Source organism: Mastigoproctus giganteus, chromosome 5 (assembly GCF_048544385.1).
Source record: "Mastigoproctus giganteus isolate SK-2022 chromosome 5, ASM4854438v1, whole genome shotgun sequence".
NCBI lineage: Eukaryota > Metazoa > Arthropoda > Arachnida > Uropygi > Thelyphonidae > Mastigoproctus > Mastigoproctus giganteus.
The window spans coordinates 21,055,610-21,078,362 of NC_143579.1; the positions used below are offsets into that span (position 1 = coordinate 21,055,610).

Sequence of the window (22,753 nt, forward strand, 5' to 3'; positions counted from 1 at the left end):
TTTTGTTAAGAAGCTTTTTATGCTTTTTATTTATTCCAAGCAATTCTGTACTATAAGTAATTTTAAGGATACAGAGAGACTAGCAAAAGGCAAAATTAGCAATCATTCTCTAAATCTTTTTACCCACGTAATTTCCTAGAAATGTTATTCATTATAAACATATATATTCAATGTTCTGCAAGCCGAAGTCTATTTTGTCTCGAAGGAAGATAATTTCCTCTTAGAATTAGAATGTCTCTTCTGAAACCATTAAAGATTATAATTGCAAATGCAATCCTTTGGCTGTCAACAGTTCTACAGAAATCTCTACACCATTAACAAGTGTTTACTTGGCGTATACATGAATAATTCATAAGCATTTGAACAAAATTGCTACCTTCAGGAGTGTTTACAATTTAATTCTCAGTAATTTCTTCGGTTCTCGCTAGAAACTTATTCTCGTGGGTTAGAAGTGATGGATTACACATTTACTGTTTGTGATTATCACTAAATATAGCACTCAGCAAGCTTTCGACAAAAAAGGGCACTTCCTCTGCAGGTCTAGTTATTTTTCTCCAAAATAGGAGACACGTGTGAGTGTTCTTTTACTTCCACGAACTGGAGGGTTCCTCTCATCGATTTCCATACCTGAATTTAATAGCATCAAAAATTATAGCTTTTTTCCGACAGTTATTCCCCAACAAGTTTTGAATTATGATGAATTATGTTTCTACCATGTGATCATGCTACGTATTTTTACCGCCTGGTGGGTTTTCGATCACCCTACGATTTTCCGCGATTCAAGATGGATTACCTTTTATAGAGTGGATAATGATAATCCATAAAGTGTACCAGGGACAGTTAGGTGTCCACAATTTGAAATAAATCTTTACAGTATTTGTATTTTGCTAGTTGATATATTACTTCAAACATATCACGAGTATATATGGACATGCAGCGAAGAGATGCAATATTTTGTTCGGTCACGTGATGTATTCTGACAAACTTTATTCCCTTCCATTTATTATTATTATTTTTGGTGTATTAAATGCAGACTGAATCGGGAAAAAAAATTGCAGCATGTTCCATAAGTGCATAGATAGTGCAATATCTTAAATTTATTTACAGTTTTTAAATATTAAAATAATTGCTAATTTATTTTTATGATATTACATTGCATATTACTGCTTTTTTCAATTTAGAATTACCTTTGGAAGGACTACTTTCTGTAGATGCCCATCCACAGGAAGTGATGTCCTTCCAATTGTTGATTTGCAGGATGGGTATTTCCAAATACATCTGGTAGAATTTTAAATTGGTGTATTTACAATAATTTAGCATATATTTCTAAATGTAAGCCATGACTTGATCTACGCAAGTCTAGACCTGAAAAATTAACAGTTTACTGAATAATAATGAACTCTTAAGAAAAACCAAATAAAACATAACCAAAAAATAGTTGTTTTGATTATAAGTTTTTCACTACGTTGTTCTATAGACAGTTAAAAACTTTCTTTTGCAATTTTTCTTAATTATAGTATTATTTATGAAGTGTGTAAAATGTAAAGTTTATTTTTATTGCCTATAACTTCAAGGAGACTACTTATAATTAATGAATGCAAAACTCCACCTACTGTGTACTATCCCGATGCATAATGGATATATATGGCAATGTGCTGAGTGGATGAATGGAGGAGAAATTTGGAGGATGGACAGAAAAGAAATATTCTCTGTTTATGTACTGCACACAATGAGAGTGATCGCTTTTGAATAAATGTTCTTCATTAGCAATTTAATAAACATAAGTAAGGAAATACTAATGTTTTTTTATTTATTATTCAGAGAAAGGGAGAGAGTAAAAAGAGATTTAAAAAGTATTTGAGAGAAAAATAATAAATATTATACAGTTGTAATTAAACTGAACAGCTAAATTTCGAGAATGTAAGTTATAGAGGTTTTTTGCGTGTTCTTTAAAGTTATAATCTTAAAAATTAACTGATATAATTTAAAAAATTAATAAGTTCAGATAAGGAAAAAAAGTTTTATTTAAATTAAGGGAAAATATTAAATCGCCTGAAATATAACGCACTACGTGTATTAATTAACGTATGTATTATAATCAGTATATCTGAGATGTTAAAAAAAATAATAAAAGTTCAAAATTTAATCAACAGGGGGCTAAGCGATTTATTCACCCTCTGAGGAATGCAATAGCGATCCCGGGGTCATTCCTACGAAGAGGAATGACCCCGGGATCGCTATTGCATTCCTCAGAGCGTAGCAAACACAGAAAAATATCTCAAGGCCTCCTTGTTCAAGAAGAACGTATTAAATATTGTAAGTGGTTTCGATGAAGTGGTTTCTTGTGCTCGCCATGCATCTTGTGCGACTGCTGCTTCCCTGGAGAAAGGTACGTAAAGCCTTAAAAGTAGGCCTCCACTTGCTTCCCTATAAAAGACATCTGCATCGATTGAAACCACAAGACTATCAAAGTCGTCGTGATTTCGCCAAGTGGATGGCTGAGAAGGTTGTGGAGGACGCAGGATCGTTATTTAACATCCTATGGACGGATGAAGCGTACTTTCACCCTAATGTATCTGCGATAGGAGCAAACGAATCTGGACAGAGAAAACCCTTGTGCACGTAGATGATCGCTGATTAAAGGTTACAACATAGTATACGTTTACGGCACGCGTTCTTATTGATCGTTCTTTCTTTGAACCCATTTACAATCGAGGGCATTTTGAGACAAGCAAAATAATAGCCTATTGTGGGCCAAAATTATACTGGGATTAATGGACGCGATTTATACCAACACACAGTTTTCCTACAGATGGCACTAGTTCTCATATTGGCAATAATGCCAAACAACTCGTAGGAGAAAAACCTTCACAGAAGAGCGAATTATCAGTCGCCATTTTTCACATCCCTGGTCTGCAAAATTGCCCAATCTAACTCTGGCGTACTTTTGATTGTGTGGGTATCTTAAGTACTGTGTTTGCAAAGTGTTTCAGCTATTTCAGATTCCCTTAAACTATTTCAAATTCTAAGTACGCAGTTCCAACGGAAATTTTGATGGTAACTGTGAAGAATGCAACGTTCCGTTTTGCTTGTTTATCAGCAAATTATGGTGGACAGGTGGAGATCGCCAAACTGATTACCTTGCGTTATTTTCCTAAATTAATCTCTCTGCGCCCCCTCTCGGTAAAATTTCGAATTAATTGTTTATTGTTTTTAAAATTCTACATTCAGTGATTACAGTGCAAAACCGGATCTTCTGTATGAGTTATAGTTTTCGAATATCAATATTTAAAAGTGGGAAAGGATTTTTTAAACATCCTGTATGTTACAAAATGTTTAGTGCAAATTAGTTGTGAGGTACGCGCAGTGAAATGAAAATACAGTAATTGCTTTTATACAGGGTGTTTCAGTTAAACGTTTCAGAATTTCTAAGAGGGGTAGGGTACATCCTGACAACTCGAAATCATATAGCAATGTGGGGTCGGAAATGCTTTCCTGAAGCGGTGTTGTACACAGAAGCACCATAAAGAAAAGAGACCGTAAGTGAGAAATCGTTTTAATAATACATGAAAAGAAGCAAAAGGTACATGGATTGACGTAAGTGTTCGAAGTTTCTTCCACGGGCTACAATGCACGCCTCACATCTCCGACGCATGACATCCGAACATTCTGAATACTCCAGGCGAATTCGAATTTCTTCGGCAGCTACTGCGATTCTTGCAACCAGCTCCTCAGCAATTGTCAACAGGGGTGTCATAAACTAGCGAGATTTCATATGACCCCAGAAATAAAAATCAAGACATGATAGGTCGGGTGACCGAGCAGGCCAACGCACGGGACCACCACGTCCGATCCACTGTTGACCAAATGTGACATCCAGGTAGTTACGAACATCTCCGCTATAATGGGCAGGGGCTCCATCGTGTTGGAACCACATTGTCTGTTGCGTCGATGCAGAAATCTGTTCATCTCTCAAAAGTTGTGGCAATACTTGCTGCAGAAAGATCAAGTAGATAGGTCCGGTTAGACGACACGGTAACAGGTAAGGTCCGATGAGGTGATCTCCCATAATACCGGCCCATACATTGACCGAAAATCGAATCTGTGTTGCACGACGTCGTATTGCATGCGGGTTCTCGACCGCCCAGATATGGTCGTTATGCGTGTTGAAAATTCCTTCCCTTGTGAAGGAATTTTCACGGTCATATGAAATCGCTAGTTTATGACGCCCCTGTTGACAATGCTGAGGAGCTGGTTGCAAGAATCGCAGTAGCTGCCGAAGAAATTCGAAATTCGCCTGGAGTATTCCAGAATGTTCGGATGTCCATGCGTCGGAGATGTGAGGCGTGCATTGTAGCCCGTGGAAGAAACTTCGAACACTTACTTTAATCCATGTACCTTTTGCTTCTTTTCATGTATTATTAAAACGATTTCTCACTTACGGTCTCTTTTCTTTATGGTGCTTCTGTGTACAACACCGCTTCAGGAAAGCATTTCCGACCCCACATTGCTATATGATTTCGAGTTGTCAGGAAGTACTCTACCCCTCTTAGAAGTTCTAAAACGTTTAACGGAAACACCCTGTATGTTCTTAGTAACATAATACATTTAGGGCAATAGCCTCGGGTTAACTAACGTATATGTTAGTGCTAGAGCATCATGTCTATACGTAGCCAACTACTAAGTAGTTGAAAATTGGCATCATTTAAGTACAGATCATATTGCGAATACCTTCACAACGAGGTACCATGATACTGCACTACCCCGAATAAGTAACGCTTCATCGATGGAGAGGACTACTGTTACTTATTCTCAGCGGATACCGTAGTATACAGTAGTCTTCTCCATTGATTAAGACTTACTTATTCTATGTAGTGCAATATCACGGTAACTCGTTGTGAAGGTATTCACAATATGAGATGTACTTAAATGATGTCAATTTTCAACTACTTAGTAGTTGGCTACGTATAGACATGATTATCTACACTAACTTATATGTTCTTAATGATTAATTAGTAAAATGTTAATTATTTACTTCTAGCTTCTATCAGTCACAGAAGATGAAAATTCAATTAATTTAATAAAAAACCGAATCCGCTTGAAATGAAACACAATGCATACATAAGCCAAGATGTTAAAAAAAAAGCTAAATAAAGCAAAAAAAAAAAGCACCCTCATTCGATCACAATTTACGCATCACTATAAAGTAACTATCAAATGTAGTTAGCCTGTTAGTAATCTCTGTTCTATAAATCAATGAAAATGCACTTCGATTTTGACATCTCCAATGCGCGGAAATAATTTTAAATATCAGACTCCATCTCCATTCCTGTTCGTAAATGTTACTAAATCCTTCAGTAAACCTAACTTTATGCGAATGGTTAGAAAAATATATTTCTTCGATCAGCCAATGGCATAAAGATGATATTTTTCTCTCCACGTACATGATCTGTGCTGGAGGACCAAATCATAATGAATGGTTTGGCTCGACTTCCACCCCGTTACAAAAAGCAACCGTGTATCACACGGAAACGATCTGGTCAAGGGATCTGTTGACCTCTGCAGCAAAAGCTAAAACTCCTGAATCCAGACCAAAACCATCAGCCCACCTAACATCAGGTAGTTTTTGATCTGAGTATGTGAAAGCAGTGCGTAGCACACGCTTCTTGATTAGACTGGGGTTCGAGCCCGTCACCACCAAATACGAAGGATGCGGAAAGGTCAGGGAGTGACCACCGCATATCCTGGAGCAATATGGCCTTAGTTGCTAATGCTTCTAAAAAAAAAAAAAAAAAAAAAACGAACAAACAAGTATGTGAAAAGTAAAATATGAAATGTGACACCATTAACTGTACCGATTGCCAGGTGCCAAATTCATTTAACGTTTACACCGACAATTAGCAAATCACTACTAGTAAATCATTTGATATAGCGGAAACAGACTTGAACAACTGAGTGTTTGGTTCATGTCCAATTCATGATTCATTTTTTAGAGAAATTTCATGGAATGATATCAGAATTTTGATTGAAGAGAACACGAAAAGGTAGACTCAGACCTCCCTCAAAAATTCCACACCGAAAATGTTGTCTACCAAGAACGGCATTGCTAATAATCAATATAAGCTAGAATTCAAGAGCATTATTTCGAATTATAGAAAAAAAAAAAACGAAAAATAACGACACTTTCAATTTCACCTATTCAATCCCTGTAGCTCTGAACAGTTTGTCTAGTTCTTCCTTCAATTTATTTAAATTATCGACTTCCCAAACAATATATGGAAGTTTATTCCTTCAATCAACAAAAAGGCAAAATTCAGCAGATCTATCTACTACCATCCTATCTCACTTTGAATTATGTTCCCGCATGTGTGTGTGGTCTCAGAAACAGGAAGAATCCCATCAGCATTGAGCTTGCTCAATCAGATCATTTCGCAAGTGCGTACTCTCCTCAATCAGCTCATCTCGCTAGTGCGTACTCTCCAGACGCTTCAATTTCAGCATTGAAGCCTTTCTTGGTAAGAGCATCCCTTTGTTCCGCTCACCAATCTTGTTGCCCTCCTCTGTACTCGTTCCAGCAGCTCCACATCCTTTCTAAAATAAGGCCTTCAGACCTGCACGTAGTATTCAAGATGTCGCCTGATCTTTCCCTTATACAATGGCATAATCAACTCCTTATTCCTGCTAGCAAAATTCCTGCATATCATTAACAAGACCCCATGACCTGCTCTGGTAGCCTGCCTGTCTGCACTGCTTAGAAAACTTCATATCTGACTGCACAATTACCCCCAGGTCTTTTTCATTCTCCACAATACTGAGTCTAGTACTGTACAGTTGGTACATTTCTGTGGGTTATTGTTACCCATATGCAGTAGTTTGCATTTGCCAATGTTAAACTTCAATTGCCATTTCTCAGCCCATCTTCATAACTTTTCTAGATCTTGTTGCAGTATCCAACCCTGATTGCTGTCATTAACCACTTTGCCAACATTTGTATCATCTTCTAACTTGGACATTAAATCTGATATGCCTTCTTCAGTATGATTGATAAATATAGAAAACAACAATGGGCCCAAAACCGAAGAACCCTGGGAGTACACAAATAACATTAGCCCACGAAGAGCAGTGTCCTTTGATTACCACTCTCTGTCTTCTCGCACTCAACCATCCCTTTATCCATAGCAGCAATTTAACCTTAACATCACATTGCTTTAATTTGTACAAATAGTCTTCCATGTGCAACAGTGTCAAAAGCTTTCCCGAAATCCAAGTATATGATATCAAAATTATTTTTCGCATCCTCGTTACCCCTTTGTAACCAATTCCTGGTAGTATCCAGTCAAATGGTGAAAGATTTCCCCTTAAAAAAACCCATGCTGTGTTTGAAGTATAATTTCAGCCTTGTCTAGATGATCATATTTTATAATATGCTATAAACATATGTTTTGTAATGTGTGCTGATAAAATCGTAGGGCTAGTATTTCATTATAGTTTCGTATTTTTATAAATACAATACACACTGAAGGCAGTAATTTTATCCCTACCTAGCGTGCCATCAAATTCTGTGATCAGCATGAAAATAACATTAACTAATTAATATTAATATTACCAATTTTAGTACACATCGTCCAGTATAAATACTTTGTAGAAATGATTGGCAGGTTGACTCAGTGGAAGGAATTCTTGATAGATGATCCCTTTTGATCTCAAAATAACTCCATCAAATTTCTCTTATTTATATGGTAATAATTTTCATAATTTTATCTTTATTTATATATGTAGATTGCCTCGACCTATATTTAAGAACAAAATTGGTTGAGACTAGATTTTATAATAATAAACTACTCTACAAGACCAGCAAAAGGCTTCCTCAATAGTTTTTTCCAGCTGGTATTTTCAAAACTTGGTGTGAAACTCAATTTTGTTGTCATTAACGCAAGAGAGTTTTAAAAAAAGAAAGCTTTTTTAAGTTTTCAGTGCTGCATAAATTCGGAAGATAAGGAAAAGGTCAACTCTTGAAGTATTCAAAAAGAACAAGAATCACTTAATATTCGTAATTGATTATTATAAATTCAAGATAATCACAAAGATGAAAATCATTTAAAATTAATAATTTGCAGTTTTAATTAAGAACAAAATTTAAGAAAATTATTTTTTTTATCAATTTTCACATGAGTACTATCTTTGTAGCATATTTATAAAATAACAACTTCAAAAATTAAGTTTTAATACAGAAGAGAAACTTTAATTAATATACTTGCTCTATTAAACTCATCAATAAAATCTTTAAAACAACCAGTTTTGATGGTTGATTCTCGCCATTTCGTGTTTAGAAACCTATCGCCATCTGTTGACGACAAAACGAGTTAATTCGAAAACAATGATTTTAAATGATATGTGTGAAGTTATGCAATGCAAAACTTGAAGTTCTGAAAGCTGTTATATAAAGTAGTGCAGTTTTATTTATATACTTTTATGATACATAGGACAAATACTCTAAAACCATATCCATATATAATTATTAATGAAAAGTTAATAATTTATTTATGATTTTCTTCGTCTGAATTGCCATTATAGCATTATTCCATATAATCTATTTATGCAATATTTTTCTTGTAGCTCTGATCGGTTCTTTAATGGATCTCCACTCTAAAGGAACATGAAAGAAGTCCTTTTCTCGTTGCGTTTTTAATAAACGTATTTCTTTCTTTCCAGAGAAGGCATTTCTGGAATCACAAACGCGTACGCACTAAGTTTAGTCGCAAATATTGATTCGTTGTAACCTTCTCGTAGTCAGTGAATACAGTGAATGCTTGAGGTGGTCACGCAACAGGAACTGGAAAGCTGTTTGGTGTTGTTCGTTGTGATACAGTGCACTCCTCCGCTAATGATACGCATAGAAAAATATGATAAACAATTGCAAACTTATAAGTTTCTTCACCGAAAATAAAAGCGCAGTTATTTTCAGACATAATGACATGATATAAACAGTCGAATATAAAGCTGGTTTCTAACATTTTAAAAACTCCGAAGTTATGCGAAAATTAATGGTATTTAATGTCTGATAATGGATACCTTACTCGTGAACAAAAAGAACTTGCACAGTTCTTGTTATGTGCGTGAGACATACATCGTGCTATCAAACCAAATACATTTCCCAAAGGAATCATTATATGTTACTAAGAAGCAAGCTCTAAGTGTAACTATTTCTAAATTATAGCAGCGTGTTTATCAATTATTTCAGTAATTCCGCTTTAGTTAATAGACAGCGTACTTTCTTTTTGATTTGTGTATGTAATTTCTGTAATGTCATGTCATGTCAAATGAGAACCACAAAGATGGTGAAAATACAAGCAACCATATTATTATAAAAGTTTGGTATGTGGTACCATGGATCTGTTAGTCAAACCACCTAGCTAGTAGACATGAGTTGGTATCTTACCAGTAGCTGTTCTTTTTCTATCACTAAGCTTATCCGTAAGTTAATTATCCTTGTATTCGTTTTGTACGGTGGACAGTTGCGTTGTTGTCTTGAAGGAATCCATCACAATCCGGGTAAATATGAAGCATTACAACTGAAATCAGTCCGATACCACAGAAGATATTCATTGGATATAATGAGACCTTAAAATGGTATGAGTGGACCTAGTCCATATCAACAGAACTTACGATGATAAGGCCTCAACTTATCATGACTTTTTGAGGATCACACCACACTTTCACCCTACCATTGGTACAAATTGGTGCACAGTCCAGTCTAAGAAATTAATTATTACAGAGAGAACTGGCTTTCATATCGGCACAACTACTAAATCCCAGATTCCTCAACTCTGATCGCATAATACGGTGGAAACGGTTCTTTCCTTGCCTGATTGCATTTTTCATTCATTTGATGCGCACTGGACCTTCTATTCTGACGCATAATTCACTTTAAATTCTTTTTTTTGGCGTACGTATTACGTATCTGCCTCATTTCTTCCTTTTAGAGTTGCATTATTTTTTTGTCTTCCTCTCTCGTATTCTGTTGAAATGGTTGCTTTCAAACACACCAGTGATTTCCTTTGTTTTCTCAATTATGATTCCTGCTAAACATGCCCCAACAATAACACCTTTCTGAAAATCGGAAAGATCTCTGTCTTCCCTCTGATCAGAGTGACTAAGAAGTCCCAGGAAAGTGTAGAGTATTCATCAGAAGCCAAGGAACCTGTGCTCATACCACGTGCCAATTACGTTTGCACATCGTACATTTAATTATCTGTTGACGCGAATTGCAAACGGTTTCAAATTTTTTGGCCAGTGAATGTAGATTAGACTAGTTAGTTGTTTTCCTTTTATTGATTACTTGATGTAGTGTTTTTTATGAAATATATAAGAGAGTGTAGGCATTATAAGAAATTAATTTTACAGAACGTAAAAAGCTTCAATTAAAAATGTTTAAAGCTTAAAAACCTGGGCGAATATTGCGAAGCGAATTACCACGAGTTTTCTTAGTCTTACATTGCCAATAAATAATGTTATTTATACGAATTTCATGGATGCACACTAGTAGCCACACACCATTATATTACAATTATAGGGAAACGAGATAATGCGAATCTACTTTTAAGCCAGATAATTCCAGAAATAATCACTTTACATTTAAAAGTGAAGTATGTGAGCTGTTTCTAATTATTCGTTAATTATCAAAATTTTATAGGGTGCTCTGGTAAAATAAAAATAACGAAACAGAGACAACAATAAGTCCCTGTAGTAGTTATTTTAGTCAGCATTTATGATTCAGTTTGGAACGATGTTTCTTTGTGTTGTATTGCATGATTTACACAAAATTATCACAGGGGTTGCAATTAGGTGGAGCTTGTTATCCGCTGCTAATCCCTGGTGTATCATTAAGCGATTTATTAAGGGAATATCTGTATTGTTGCTCTAACGATCCCTCACCATTTTGTCGGTTTATTAAGGCATTCATCAGTATAGTTTCAATGCACAATTGTAGTACGTAGTTAATGTTACATCATTATCCCAGTTCTGCGTAGAAGTTTATCATTAATTTCACCAGCAAAATGTTTTACATTATCTAGTTAGATTGTTTAGCATCCGTCTTAGATGAATAGAAGTGGACCAAGATGTATAACTTTTGGAACTGTAACAAACAAACCTTGTACGAGATGGATGTTCGAAACTGGATGTAAAAGATAAAACTATAATAATTACTAAATGTGAAATTAAGCAGAGTATCTCGTGATTTAAACAACTGGTGTTGAAAAATTATAATTGTGTTTTGAGCGAGGGCTGTTTGAGAAGTAAGGTGGCATACGTTTCGTGACATTTAAATAACTGAGCAACAGTTATACTTGGCTAATTTTAGACCTAGTTACCTATCTCTTTCAAGACTACCATTCACCTGGGTTTCAATGCATCCTTTAACTTACTTATCACAGAATCGGTTCCTTGTCAGATATTTCGCAAAGGCCGAAACAGATGAAAGTCAAAAGACGAAAGATTGGGACTATGTGCAGATTTAGCACCACTCAAATGTAATGTTGTAACTATTGTCAGGTGCAAAGTGTGGTTATTTGAAGATTAATTTCTAGATTATGTATGATGTGCTATCATACAGAATCTAGAAATTAAGAAAATATATAAATATGAAAATATTATGTGAAGAATCGTAATGAAATTTATTCCTACCTTTTTTTTTTTTAAATATCTAATTAAAATTTTAAATATAAGGCATACATTAAGACTATACCTGAAAAAAGAAGCACTGTTTTGATAAATCTTTTAAACTAAATTATCTCGAAGCGACGGAAACTAATTTTGAATTAAAAACTCATTTACATACGAGTATATAATCTTCGCAATGGAAAATTACCTGCTTTTCTCTCAGGGATTACAGAGAGTGCAAAGTTTCCTTACAAAAAAAAAGGCAAAACGTTGTTAGCTTTTTCCGTTAATAGTAATACCAATGTTTTCCCATTTACTTTTATTAAATGCTTTGAATTAATGCAGTTGAATTACTGTAGGAATTTTCCTTTCTGACAAGGTTTAACTTAGTCGACAAGTATCTAGGTAGAATTAATTAAATTAATCGGATTATTTGGTTGTTAAGGCTTCCCAAGAAAAAATAACAAAAAATGCGTTCTAATACAAAAGTTCCCCGCTTCATAATAAATAGACAAACAATCCTTCTGTGAAGCCTAATAAGATTAAAACACAATGAACACTGGGAAAGAACTTCTCTGAACAGTAACTCTGTTATTTCTACATAAGTGGATTTGATTTCTAGTTTAAACATTTTGGATACTGAATTTTAAACGCGATTTTTTCTATCGAATCATCATGCGTTATCAAATTATATTTAAGTACCGATGAGATTAAAGCTAATTTTGCAATCCTTTTTTAATAATCTCTTTAAAAACACTGAATTTCGTCGGATTTGTGACAAACTAACTGGGATTTTTCTGCCCACGTTTTTTTACTCAATGCAATTTTTTTTAATTAATAACTGTTAACTTTAATATTACATTGCTGATATACGCGAAGGTTGTTCGAGTTATTAAAGCACAGGTTTCAATGAAAGGATATTTTCTGTTTCCATCAGGAACTGAACTCAAAGTCACTATTGGAGACTCCCTCTAGGTGGTGTGCTATCTGATGTTATCTTTGTTTTATCCCTCGAACGATTTTCATGGTCATCTGCAGGTATTTTATATGCTGTTATTGGCACATCCTAATGAATGACAGTATCAAATCTATCCACGAAAATATCAGCTAATATCAACCTACGGTTGATATTAGCTGATATACAACTACAACCAACAACCATATCTTACTATGACCTTCAAAATTCAATCGAAGTCATCAGTGTAATATTTCCTAACGAAAAGCTGATTCGCGGAATGTAGACGGAAAGGGTTATTTATGGGTGTGAATCATGTGATCACTGGATATTATTGGGATATTCATGAACTCCTGACTAGAAGAAAGTATGTCTAATGAATGTGGACATCACCGCATTAATCAATCGTTAATATCTGTTTTTATTAGCCATTAATGACAGTAATTAAAATTTATGTTCCTTTCTGTTTTTCGTTAATATATCAGCTAGTGAGAATGATGCTCTCTTTTGCTCTGATGACTACCTAATCGAATAATTAATGTGAAAAGGACTTACAGATGGAATTATAATTTAAATTTTATGGATTTTAGAGACTGGATAGTTTGTTTTTCTGAAAATTCGCATTATTAACGAGTAATTCGTAATACAAGAAACATTCATTATATAAACCATTTCAACATCAAGTTTCTTTGTGTGAATTGGAATACAAATGATAACGAACATGAACATATACACTGTATTGCCAAAAGTAACCGGACACCTGCATGCTTCAAAGAAACGTTTTACTGATACAATATTTAATAACATCTCAGGTTACCTTTATCAGAATAATTGCTAATCTGACATCTTATGATGGCTGTCCACTGGACAACACTAAGCTCAATACTTCGATCCATCTACTGCATTTCTTTGAGCTGCTGACTTGTAGCCTGAAAGAGTTTGCTTTAATACTATTCCTGACATACATATGCCGCGTATGGTTCTTTTCTCATAACCCCCAGGGGTACCCGAATACTTTTGAAAATATAGCATATATATAAGCAAGTATACTGACTATTTTTGAATATTAATGGAACCAGCTATCTCATTAATAAGTCGACCTGCCAAAGAAAGTAACATTCAATGTATAGCATAACTTTAAAAATTAACATGAATAAATGTTTAGAAAAATCAAATATTCTAACCTAATTTTAGTTTCGAGAAAGAATTATTATCCTATCAAACACCACTACAGGGATATTGGTTTTATGATCATAAAGGAGGGCCCAGTCTATTAATCATCACCTAAAAGAACACATGGTTAAATAAAAGAAGTATGCAATCGATAAGACATTTATTAAGAAATCCATAAACCGATAATTATCTTGCCAATGCTGTTAGAAATCAGTACGAAAACTGCTTAATTTTGATGTAATTATAGGTTTAATGTTCTTTTTCAACTATAAATATAAAATTGTGGACTTTTTACTATTTTTTTCGCATGGCTAATGTATAGTTGGCATAAATTGGGATTTTGAAAATGTGCAGATCGATTTGTGGACGATTAATCCTTCGTTTTCACTGTCAGTACGCAGGATTTAGAAACCACAACCCAATTAATCTCTTAGAATTAAACATTATATTTGTTAGGAATTTTACTTTCTTCTTGAAATCATAAAAATAAATAAATAAATAATTGTTTTCAGAACAGGTCTATTGGGTGATACGAGTTTCCTCCGTATGCCATCAAGTGTAAACATGATGTTTGTTAGGCTGCTTTCTTTACAAAATAGTTCTCGCTTTTTTTAAGTAAATCGCTCACCGAAAATACATAAAAGCCCGGTATAAAAGTATCATTGAAAATATGCTCATCAAATTTGAAAAATTAGAATATAATATGAAATGCTGATTTTTTTATAAAACTCCCACAGACTCTTTTTTCTCGGAAGATCTTCGATTCGCCCGCTAGGATAGGGTTGCCGATTCCATCAAGATATATAGGAACTAGAAAGAAACTAACAGAGAACTCTGAACGTAAAGTTACATTGTATTGTAATTATAATGTACTGCTGATTCTTATTCAATATACCAAAAACGTATGAGAGAAAAATGCTTATTGGAGAGTCCAGTTTGACTAACGAATATCTTAATTTATAAATAAATGAAAGATGTTAAGAAGAAATGTTTCCCCCAATCACAGGGATAACCATACACTTGGGAATGTAAAATCTATGACGGTTCATTTATAATTACAGCAAAATCTCTCTTTGTACATTCTTTGCCAAGTATCCGGTTTTTGGTTGTCCGTACTCAATCTTAAGGTTTCCGATTAGATTATTACAGCCTCTAAAATTGAGCAACTTTCCCGATGGCCAATTGAGAGATGAAGGGACGAAAACTATTCAATAGAATTATTTAGAAGTGGTCCCCCATTGGAGGGCATGAGATCAGGCTGATTGATGGACCTCAGCAGCCAATTATAATTTTAGGATTGACCTTTGACCAATTATAATTTTAGGATTGACCCAATTATAATTTTATGATTGTTTCATATAAATAAAACTTAAAACTTTCAGAAGGTATAAAGTTATAATTTCATACGCACCTGATGAATCTTAAAAATGAATTTCCTAATGAGCTTAAATCGAAACCATCTACTGTTTATAACTTGAATATTGATTTATCTCAAGCCTTTGAATACGAGTCTCCTTGACGTGATTACCTTAAAATGTAGATATCGATGCCATCTGTAATCTTAATTTGATATGTTCCGTGTGCTTATGGAAATATTAATATTAATTACAATCTACTTTACAACATCTGGCCACCTAATTCTGGAGATCTGAATCCAATTGAGAATGTCTAGGATACTTTGTATAGGGCCTCTCGGCTTCGCACTTCTCTGTGACCACAGTACAGCAGTTCACGAATATTCGGATTGAAATATGGTCAAATCTGGCTATAAACCCCCTCGGACACTACTGGAATCTATGCTACGATGTGTACGGACTGCAATTCTGGCAAAAGGTGATCATGGTAGATACTGAGTAAAAGTTTTTAATATTTTGGCCAGTAATTGCAGAATCATTTTATACAATGGTTTTACGGAAGATTATTATTTTCTGAAAAGATTTTATACAAAAAACGACTTAACACAAATCTATGTTTTATGTAAGCTGCTAATTCCAAGAAAACTCTTTGCTTTATAGAATTCATCTTAATCCACTTATAGAATCCATCTCCAAAACACACGCATCGAAGTTTTTATATTTGCTTTCAGTTTTGGGAGGACTTTAGCTCAAATAGAATTCCAACTAAAGTAAATACGTACTGTTAAAAATGCCGTTCATTCCAGTACTTTTCACTTAATATATCCTTATCTGGAACATGGCTGGCTTCTCTTCTGCAGATCATTATGTGTTTTTTTCCCCCATAGTTGTGATTGGCTGCTTAAATATGGGGTCACATGACAGTATCGTCCACTTTCAGCATTGTGAAGTTATTCTGGAATAAATTTTATAAACTCCACACGATGTTCGCAGTAATCGATGCTATTGACATGACCTCATAGAAGAAAAGTGTAAGCGTGGGTTAAGTAGAGTGATAGAGGAAGATACCCGAGTGATCGCTTCTATCAATCCATTTCCCTACGGATGTTTCATTCATATACTGTACTTCCCGACATCGCGAGATTAGTGGCAAAGTACATTGCGATGATAGAAAGAAAATTTTGTGGTTCCAAAGATCTAAGACGACCAGCTATTTTGGGAGGAAGTTTCTGGACATTCCAAGATAACGCTATTTCCCTTTATGGTTACTCAAAAACTAAAAGGTGGTGGATGGCAATTTTGTTAAGATGTCGCTTCGGAAAACGATACGTGGTTCATTTCAGAGGGAACATGAACCGCCAAGTCTTTAAATTAATATAAATTGATGGTCACTATAGCTCACCAATGAACTCCAGCGAAACTCTTATTGAAGATCTGGCTTGGTTAACTGAATGCTTATGTTATTAATAAAATTGTTAAAGTGGAATTACAGTAAAGTCTACAATTACTTTAAAATCCGGGATGCATTATAATCCTACTTAATGAACTGTATCGATTTTAGCATTTTGGATTGAAGTCCGTTAATGTAGTCTTTAGTGGCAAACGTTTCCTCTAACAAAGCTCTTTAAGTCCTTATAAGACATTTCTCTAGAAAGTTTATAATTATTGAGGACCTGAGGATCAAATTTGTTGTCTATAATGAATATGGAATCGTTACAGTTTTAATTACAGTTCAAAATATTCTATCGCTTAAAAGTCTGAAAATATTAAGCGTTTATGATTATTTCATTCAAGATTATTTTATTATTATTTTTAATTTTATGTATGGAGTAAAGGAGAAGAAGACAAAACATATTTGTTTACATTAGCCTTGTATTTCCGCAGATTGTAATTTTCGGGAAATATAAGAAATACATTTAATTTTAATGCAAATTTCAATGTCCAAAATCCCTCAAGACAGCCTGAACTTGAAGTCAATTCATTCAAAGAAACAAATTAAAAATAAATAAATTAAATAGTAAGATTCTGTAGAACTTTGCTAATTTGTAATCTATTGCATAGTAATATTCTAGGAGGAAAGGTCCACTTTTGATTATGTTTTACTGAAATTTTCTCATATTAATAATATTTCCCGTGTATAACCCATAATGACTCTCTGTGGAAGTCGCTAAGTTCAGTTCGAGCTCGTTGATCTGCTTAATGCTAGCGTGAAGGCATTTGCTTTTATACTTATTCTTGATAAGCTGATCGAGAGTATGGTTAACAGTTCCAAATTCTTAGGGGTGTCCGGATACTTTTGGCAAATGATATACAGAGGTGTGATCATTTTTGGGCAATGATAAAGACTGGCTATTAGAACTGACCTCCTTTGAAACAGTCCCACTGATTCTGTATACACTGCAACTTTCAAAAGCATTCTTCATAAGCATCTTTTTGGAATTGGTAATAGTTCCTGTGACGCCTTCTGAATAATTTTCTCAGTCGTTGCAAATCTCTGCCCATTCAAGGAAGCTAAGCTTGGGAAACAACAACAACAAAAAAGAAGACCACGGAAGTTAAAACGAGTGGGAGACGTTGTCATGAAGGAAGTGCAAATTCATTGAAGCCCACTTTTATGGCCACTTATTTCTAAAAGCATCCCGAATTGCTGAAGTTTTATAATATTCCAGATTCTCCTTTTGACCATATGAGGCAAATTCATAATGAACAATTCCAGATGAGTCAAAAAGTACAATATTTACAATATATCAACAATTACCTTGCTGTTTTTCGGCATTGGAGTAGACTGAGTCTTCCATTGAGAGAACTAAGCCTTTGTTTCTAGGTTATAGCCATAAACGCATGATTTTCGATCAGGATGATGGGTCAGCAGCATCACATTGGCGTGATTCCTGACATGTAAAACCTCGCCGCCTTCTGTGATCATCAGTGAGAATACCATGCACAAGTTTGGCACAAACGCATCGCATTCAACCTGTGTTAAATTGATTAACACAACTCGGAAGAAACACCATCTATACTAGCAACTTCGAGGACTGTTAAATGTTGATCGCTCCTGATAAGATCACGAAAGGACCGATGGAATCATTGGCTTTGGAACCTGAACGGCCAGAGCGAACATCTTCGATGAATGAGGTTCCGTTGTAAATTTCCTTAATTGGAAACAAAATTTGATGCAAATTTCTGCTCCGCATGAGAACTCATTTTGGCAGGCGAAGAAACACGTACAACATCTTTTATTCAACGAGAACAAATTCAGACTGATTGCGAATAAACGGATGAATCACCGGACATGTTGAGACAAATCGCAAATTGCTACGAGCCCACAAATTCAAGATATAAATTCAGTCCTCGAACTCCTTGATCAGCCGTTATATAACGGACTGCATGCTGATATGGAATTATTCGTCTTCTGCACACCACATTTTCCGAAAGCTAAGCTGCTCCTATACTAGATTTGAAAAGTTCTAAGAAGCTACGCTTCGGTACGATAAGAGGCTGCAGTCAAGCGCAGGCATGTCGTCAGGCAGAGGTAGGATTAAGGAGTTAGTAATATAAAGCTTTCCATTAAGGGTAGTAGTTAGCGTTTGAAGTTGCTCAGAAAATAAAGTAATTTTAGCTACGTTGGATGAAAAACCAGGAAAAAAGTGGCCAGCAGACGCTGTTGCTTATCCTGAAAGGTTTGTGATGGGTCAAAGGTCAAGGACTACTCTTTTGATAGGAAAAACGTTGTTGGAAATGGACAGAACTTTGCAAGACGTTTATTACATTTGAAATTCGTTCTTAAGGAAATGAAATGATTCTTGACACTCCAGACAGTTTCGAATTGGCAACTTTCGTAATTCCTAGTGCGTCTAATTCACTTTTAGAAGTGTAAAAACTGCTAAGATTAGATTTTTCTGTTTAGTTTTTAATGTTCCTTCTTTTCCACATTATATTCTGAGCCTCAAAACCTGAATTGCCAAAGGCAATTCATCTTTTAAGGCTCAGATGGTACAAATGGGTCAGATGGTACTAATGGGTTGTGTTAGGCGGTCCTTTCTCATTTAAAACGTTCCAAAATATAGGTATTAAGAGTATTGTGATGGGTGTTTTGTTCTGTTGGTAGTTAAACATATTCCCTGATTTTATAAACCTTCTGTGTTCGTGGCAGATTGAAGTCACACATTGCAATGAATGCTTTCAGATCGCTAGCCACTTTAACAATATATTTGCTTATATTAACGATGTTTTCTTCAACTAATTAAGACTTTTTAGCATTATGAGTTTCATCTGTATAATGTTAGAAATGATGATTACGATTTAATAAGCATTCAACAATACCTTGTTAGAATTCTTTCCTAATTTCGTCCTCAAAAGTGACACCTCCGTATCTTTGATGAATGATTCTACAAAGTGCTAGGGAAAGAAATTTTATTAATGAGTGCTCAGACAGGTGTCTCGCTTGTCACTAGTTCCATGTAACGCCATTCAAAGTGAGCACGGTCACTTGGAAGCAATAAACTCAGCGTTTAATAACCGTAAAAGCCATTTCTCTCTCGGTGCATCCATTTTAGGCTTTTCTCAAGTTCAGTTTTATCGATAATTTTTAATTGTTAGCGAAACTTCTGGTGTTGATAACAAATTATATTCCTTCAATAATCTAGTTTGAAAATAACTTTCTGAGTAAAACACAAAATGGCATCTTTGGCCAATAAAATCATCATTGAACCTTTCATTGGCAGATGGAAACATCAGAAGTCACTGTTTTAGTCGCTAGATGGCAGCAAGAGACGGGGTGTTCTAGGGCAAACACGGGCTTGAAGTCTTGGGGGGATCCAACAGAAACTATACAGTGTTAATTGGTCCACTGAAAAATAATATTTCAAAGACAAAATGAGATGTAAACAGGTGTGATTTTCAACGATGGTAATTGCAGTTAAAATTCAGTTGGGAAGGAAATTTTTTTACAAGATATTTCCTACACTTTAGTTAATTCCAACGAACTATCAGTTGTTGCAATAATAAGCCAGTAGTATATGCAAATTAGTCAGAAATAAGCCAGCAATATATAAACAAACAAACACCCAAGGGTTTAGTCAGACCCCATTACGATAAGCAACAGACATCGTAGTTTAAAACCATCCAAACATCGAGAGAATCTTATTCTGTCTTTTAATAATAAAAGCATTTACCCCCGAAACTTTTATCGCCGACCCCTTGTCAACCAATACGAAATATATCTGCCTTCTGTACCCGTAGTATTTGACAGAGAAAAGTGTGGAACTTACCTTTGACACTCATAGCGGTAACTTGCCAAACAGTTACCAGCAACCCAGCTAGTACATATAAATATAGCAGTGACATCCACTGTCTCAGTAGACTGCTCATCTATTACTACACATATGAAACATTCCAAAGAGGGTGGCTGAAAGTATCCGGAATGTTCCTACTGCGCTGCAAAACACTACACTATTTTCAATTTCCTGGAATTTATATACCTCCAAACATCGCAAAGAACACACGAATAAATCTCTTTAGACTTTTCACATCGACACTGCAAGAGAGAGAGAGAAAGAAAGGGAAGTTTTCTTTTGTTTTCTGGGATTGTTATTCGAGGAGCAACATTTGGAAAAAGAGGGTGGTGTGTCGAGTTCGGCCGACGTACTCGCAGAGACGAACTCGCTGTAGTCTGCAGCAATGCAACTAAGCTATCAACGGTCCCCGCATTGATTGCCCACTTGCGCGGGGATAGGAGAAAATGGGTCACGTGATAAGCGCTCTCCATCCCCCCACGTGATCCAATTGATGCTAAGGAGAGGTTGTTCCCTACGACCGTCCTCATTACAACCAGATACAGCGGCAGATTGACGGCGAAAGTGAATGTGGCGAAAGCGTATTGAGAGGAAACCCAAGCCGGATAACTGCATAAATCAATGAGGTTACGCAATTGGAATGTTTCTGTGTGCACATTTTAACTGCGCGCGACATAATGCCCGCTTTCTGCGAAAATCTTTGATTGTGAACACGAGCGTGGAAAGCTCGATAAGGCATCGGGCGTTATTACGGAGATGAATACGTCATTTAGTGCGAGTAGCAGCGGCGCATTCAAGACGCTCATAATCGCGGAGAAACTTTTCTCTTGGCTAAAGAAAGATGTTGGCTGTAATCAAGACGCATTCAGTTCTTTTTGTTTAGAATTAGTAATTATTGTACGGTGACTGTTTACATATTCTTAGTTTGATTGCAGTAATTAAACTTTTTGTTTTCGGTCTATTTTGGGGGTATTTATTAATAAATAAGAGATAAAGTGTATCAGTAATAACTGAACACGCTGGTGGATACGTGTCACATGAACTTCGACCTGCGTATTTTTCCTGTATTGAGAAGATTCACAGAAGTTCAGTGTTGGCAAGAAAGCTGCGATCCCAGCTTTGTTTATCCCAGATACTAAGCTCTTTATAATGGAACAATATAAATATTGGGATATTGAGATCATGAAAGTGGAGTTTTTCAATTGATTAAGAGACCTGAAAGTACCGGACCACTTATATATCTCTCTCAAGTTTGTTCAGCTGGAGGTTGATATCAGGTTTGATAACAGTCGTGCTCTTTATATCATTGGCGTAGAGTGAGTATTTTGATTTATAAGTGAGGAAGGGTATTAGTGTTGTGGTGAAAAGGAATCCAGAAAGGATACCTCCCTTGAGAGATACATGTGTAAGCAGATTGCTAGAAGGATTATTTTAGTATTAGTTTTGGTGATTATTTTAGTATTAATTCTGATAGGATTATTTTAGTATTAATTCTGATAGGATTATTTTAGTATTAATTCTGATAGGATTATTTTAGTATTAATTCTGATAGGATTATTTTAAGTATTTTTCTAGATTATTCTTTCTTTTGTTAAATTTATAATTTAAAACTATGAAACTTGTTTTAAAGAAATATATCTCAAATAGATCATAATTTAGAAATACTGGACTAGTTGTGAAATATCCCTTTCGAGGTCATAATTGGCTAGTTGAAGGTTGTCATCAGATTTGTAAGAGTGAAAATCTTCAAATCATCAGAGTAGGATAAGTAGTTTCAACCAGCGAGTTCTTAATTACTGGGATAACTTATCTCGGTGGGTAGTTGAGGCTGACAGCCAGGAGAAATTCATGGGTCAACGTGAGGAGCGAAAGAAATAAGGTTTTTTTTTTTTGTTTTAAGTTTTACATATTGCTCATTATACATTATGCTCCTTCAAAGACAAATCCGAATTATAGAGAAGATTTAGCAGTATCCCTCGGTCCATTTGACTATATTCTAGCCGATACAAATTAGAATTAACCAGGCTATTGGCTAGACAAACAGACAAATAACAACAGCCATACGTTTGTACGCATGGAATAATAAATATTTAAATAAATTAGATATCCAGATAAATCAGGGTTCAGTATTACTTAGCACTGACATACGGTTGAGAGTGTACAGGAAGTAGTACAGAGCAATGAATTCCGAGTGCATCTTGTCGTCTGTGGAAGCTGGTAATGGTGCTTTTGTACGGTACCTACACATAAATTCGCCACTTTCAATTAGTTCGCTTTAAACTAAGATGATGGTAGTAGTATAAAATCGTTGGTAT

The 22,753-nt window shown here is 35.2% G+C and overlaps 1 protein-coding gene across 2 annotated transcripts in view; it reads right to left on the reverse strand.

Moving 5' to 3' along the window:
- Positions 1 to 20,799, reverse strand: part of LOC150085230 (zwei Ig domain protein zig-8-like) — an 88,366-nt gene extending 67,567 nt beyond the window's left edge. For both annotated transcript variants that reach the window (XM_090373104.1, XM_090373103.1), the window contains exon 1: positions 20,415 to 20,799. In XM_090373104.1, the coding sequence (XP_090229230.1) occupies positions 20,415 to 20,514 (100 nt within the window). In that variant the 5' untranslated portion in view covers positions 20,515 to 20,799. The remainder of the gene's footprint in view (positions 1 to 20,414) is intronic.
- Between the last annotated feature and the right edge of the window lie 1,954 nt (positions 20,800 to 22,753).